The sequence below is a fragment of the Etheostoma spectabile genome, chromosome 8 (genome assembly GCF_008692095.1).
Source record: "Etheostoma spectabile isolate EspeVRDwgs_2016 chromosome 8, UIUC_Espe_1.0, whole genome shotgun sequence".
Taxonomy (NCBI): Eukaryota; Metazoa; Chordata; class Actinopteri; order Perciformes; family Percidae; genus Etheostoma; species Etheostoma spectabile.
Genome location: NC_045740.1, coordinates 24,518,781 through 24,521,599, shown reverse-complemented (window position 1 = coordinate 24,521,599; position 2,819 = coordinate 24,518,781). Strand labels below are relative to the sequence as shown.

General features: G+C 44.1%; 1 protein-coding gene across 2 annotated transcripts in view; it reads left to right on the top strand.

Moving 5' to 3' along the window:
* Positions 1-2,819, top strand: part of edc4 (enhancer of mRNA decapping 4) — a 38,742-nt gene that overhangs the window by 26,647 nt on the left and 9,276 nt on the right. For both annotated transcript variants that reach the window (XM_032524137.1, XM_032524136.1), the window contains exon 28: positions 1,095-1,314. In XM_032524137.1, the coding sequence (XP_032380028.1) occupies positions 1,095-1,314 (220 nt within the window). The remainder of the gene's footprint in view (positions 1-1,094; positions 1,315-2,819) is intronic.

Here is a 2,819-nt window from a genome sequence, read left to right as displayed (position 1 = left end):
CGGTTAACAACTCTGGGCTAACCCATGAATTCACCAGTAACGTTTACTGTATAGATAGATGACTAATCTAATGGTAATTTACCCAGGTAGCTAGCACCCTTGTCACATCCACAGTCAGCACCTGGCCAGGTAGCAGCCATCCTCTATCATTACACCCCCAGCCTGGGGACACATCCACAGTCAGCCCCCAGCCAGCTAGCGGCCAGCCCGGTCAGCACTTAATTCCGGGGCTGAGGACGCTAGTCAGTTTACTGAACTGTCCCACAGACCCAGGCACCAGAGTCAGAACATCTTTTAGCCGTCTTTACAGTTAGCTAAATTTCCCTGACAAAAGGGGGATAAAGCAGAAAAAAGGGCTATGACTAATAGTAATTCAAAGAAGTGGCAGCGTTGGATCTGGACGGGAAGGATAACTGTGGGAGTTGGAAGGGGGGTGTCGTGATTCAAACAGTCACTGCACGCCTGCTCTCATCAAAACACTTTACAGTTTATAATACTAAAAAAACACACACTGACATTGCCCACTTACTGTTATTAGATGTAACCATCAAGTTTTTAAAGAATCCTGCTTTTAACTGATACTACTTGCAGCGATGGGTCTGGTAACATTGATTGACATTCCAAGGGGATCATTTGAATATCAGATATGCATATCAGCAGGTGCCTGTGCCAGCAGCTCTGGCCTTGTTCCGCTGTGTTATGGGCTGGAGAGTAGAAACAAGCAAGGCTTAATCCTGGGGCTAATGTAAGAACATAAATTTGATCGAGTCTCTTGTTCCCACTGCAATTGATTTCATGGCCTCTAGAGTTTCTACATTTGTCGGGGGCGGAGCAGAGAGAAAGTAGTTGGCCAACTAAAACTTTAAAATCTTGAAAAGGAAACGACAGCAGACAGTTTTTGTTTTTTTTAAACTCCGATTCAAGTATTACCTTGTATGTTTAGTACATTGATTCAAATAAACTTTGTGCCAACAAAGAGACAAGATTACACTTACAGAAAGTGATTGCATGTTGTTGTTTTTTACCGAGCCAGCAAGATAGTGGTTGAAAATGCACGTTTCTCAGGTTTCCTCTTCGGCACTTTTCCTCCCCAGTTTGCAGGAGTCTATTCTTAGCCATGTGCAACGAATTGTCAAAGGGGAGGTGAGCCAGGCCATGAAGGAGCAGCAGGCCGTGGTCACCTCCAGCATCATGCAGGCAATGAGGTCAGCGGCCAGCACACCTGTCCCCACAGCACACCTAGACTACCAGACACAGCAGGCCAACATCCTGCAGCTCCTCCAGCAGGGCCAGCTCAACCAGGCTTTCCAGCAGGTAACGGACACACACGCACACGCACACACACAGGCGTAGGTGAAGCACTGTATATATTTCAGCCTCAGCAGCTGAACTGACGGAACCAACTAATATGAAGTTGGTGTTTACCGCCATATCATGGTGATACGTTGCTTCTTCACCACGGTAAGTAAAAAAAATCTCTTCCGTCACAGCTCTAGTATGTAGATTAATGCGCAACGCAGAACCAAACTTCACAAGCGCAAGTTCTGCTCATAAACCTTTAGCCATTCGCCTTTAGCAGCATATGCTGAGGTTAGCACAATATTCTGATTGACATGCGAGTCAGTCATGCTGTGGAGAGCGCAATGAAAGCTGGTCAGCGACAACCGCAGCGAAAAGAGGTTTGTGTATAAGACAAAGATAGTGTGTCGGTGTTCCCTCACCATTGTAGGTTATGTGAATGAAAACACATCAAACATGCAAACGCGCATTCATTAACTGATCAGCCAATCACCAAAACAAAGAAAAAGCAAACCAAATTTTGTATTTTCAATTTCCTAGCATAAGAGATTTTTTTAGTTTATAGCCTATTGTAACCTGTTCCTTATTTTATTGAAGGGGTGTGCATAAGACTGACATGACACCGTTGTTATGACATGACACCTGTCATGAACATCGAGTCATTTTAAGTGTTCATGACTGTTGTCATTAATTGTCATAATTTACCGAATGACACTTAATGACAGTCATGAATACTCAAAATTCAAAGTTCAAAGCATTGTCCAAGATCTCTTTGTCATGACAACTTGACATTAACCTATACAAAATAACCTGTCATAACAGGCCTGATTATTGAACTTTTTATCTGTTTAAAATAGGGCTGCACGATTATGGCCAAAATGATAATCACGATTATTTTGATCAAAATTTTGATCGCGATTATTTTCACGATTATTTGTTGATTTTAGCCAAAACAAATTTTATTGTCACATAGGCTATTTATAACTGCGACAGGGAGTGTGATGGACGCTACTCACAGAGAGACGGCTGACTCATCGTGAACGGGTCCAGCACGGGTCGAATGGTGGATACACACGACGTGTGTATGAAACGTCTTTATCGTCACTGCGCTGCATTTTTATAAACTATGATATTCTGGCCATGGGTCACATCTCTCAGCAGCTCCGTCTCACACGCGTTACTCTACCAACTGAAGTTAGTTGCATTCAATAACTTCTGTGTTCTTCGTCGTGGCGGCCGCGATAGCAGTTACCCGGAAACACTGGTACAAATACAGGTTTGCCCCCGTATTTAACAATAACCGCTGTGTTAAATTAAAACTGTAGACAAATGTCAGAAGTGTGGACCGGCGCTGTGTGGCCGGGCGCGAGTAAGAGAAGAGAGCTGAGGAGAGATCCGACACAGGCACGGCTTTACAGACGAAATGGGTCATGTTACGCAAAATTAAACCATATCCATATAAACAGCATTGCAGCGGATGCGAGGGCATTAGCGCCGGTGCGTCCTAGAGGAGCTAACAG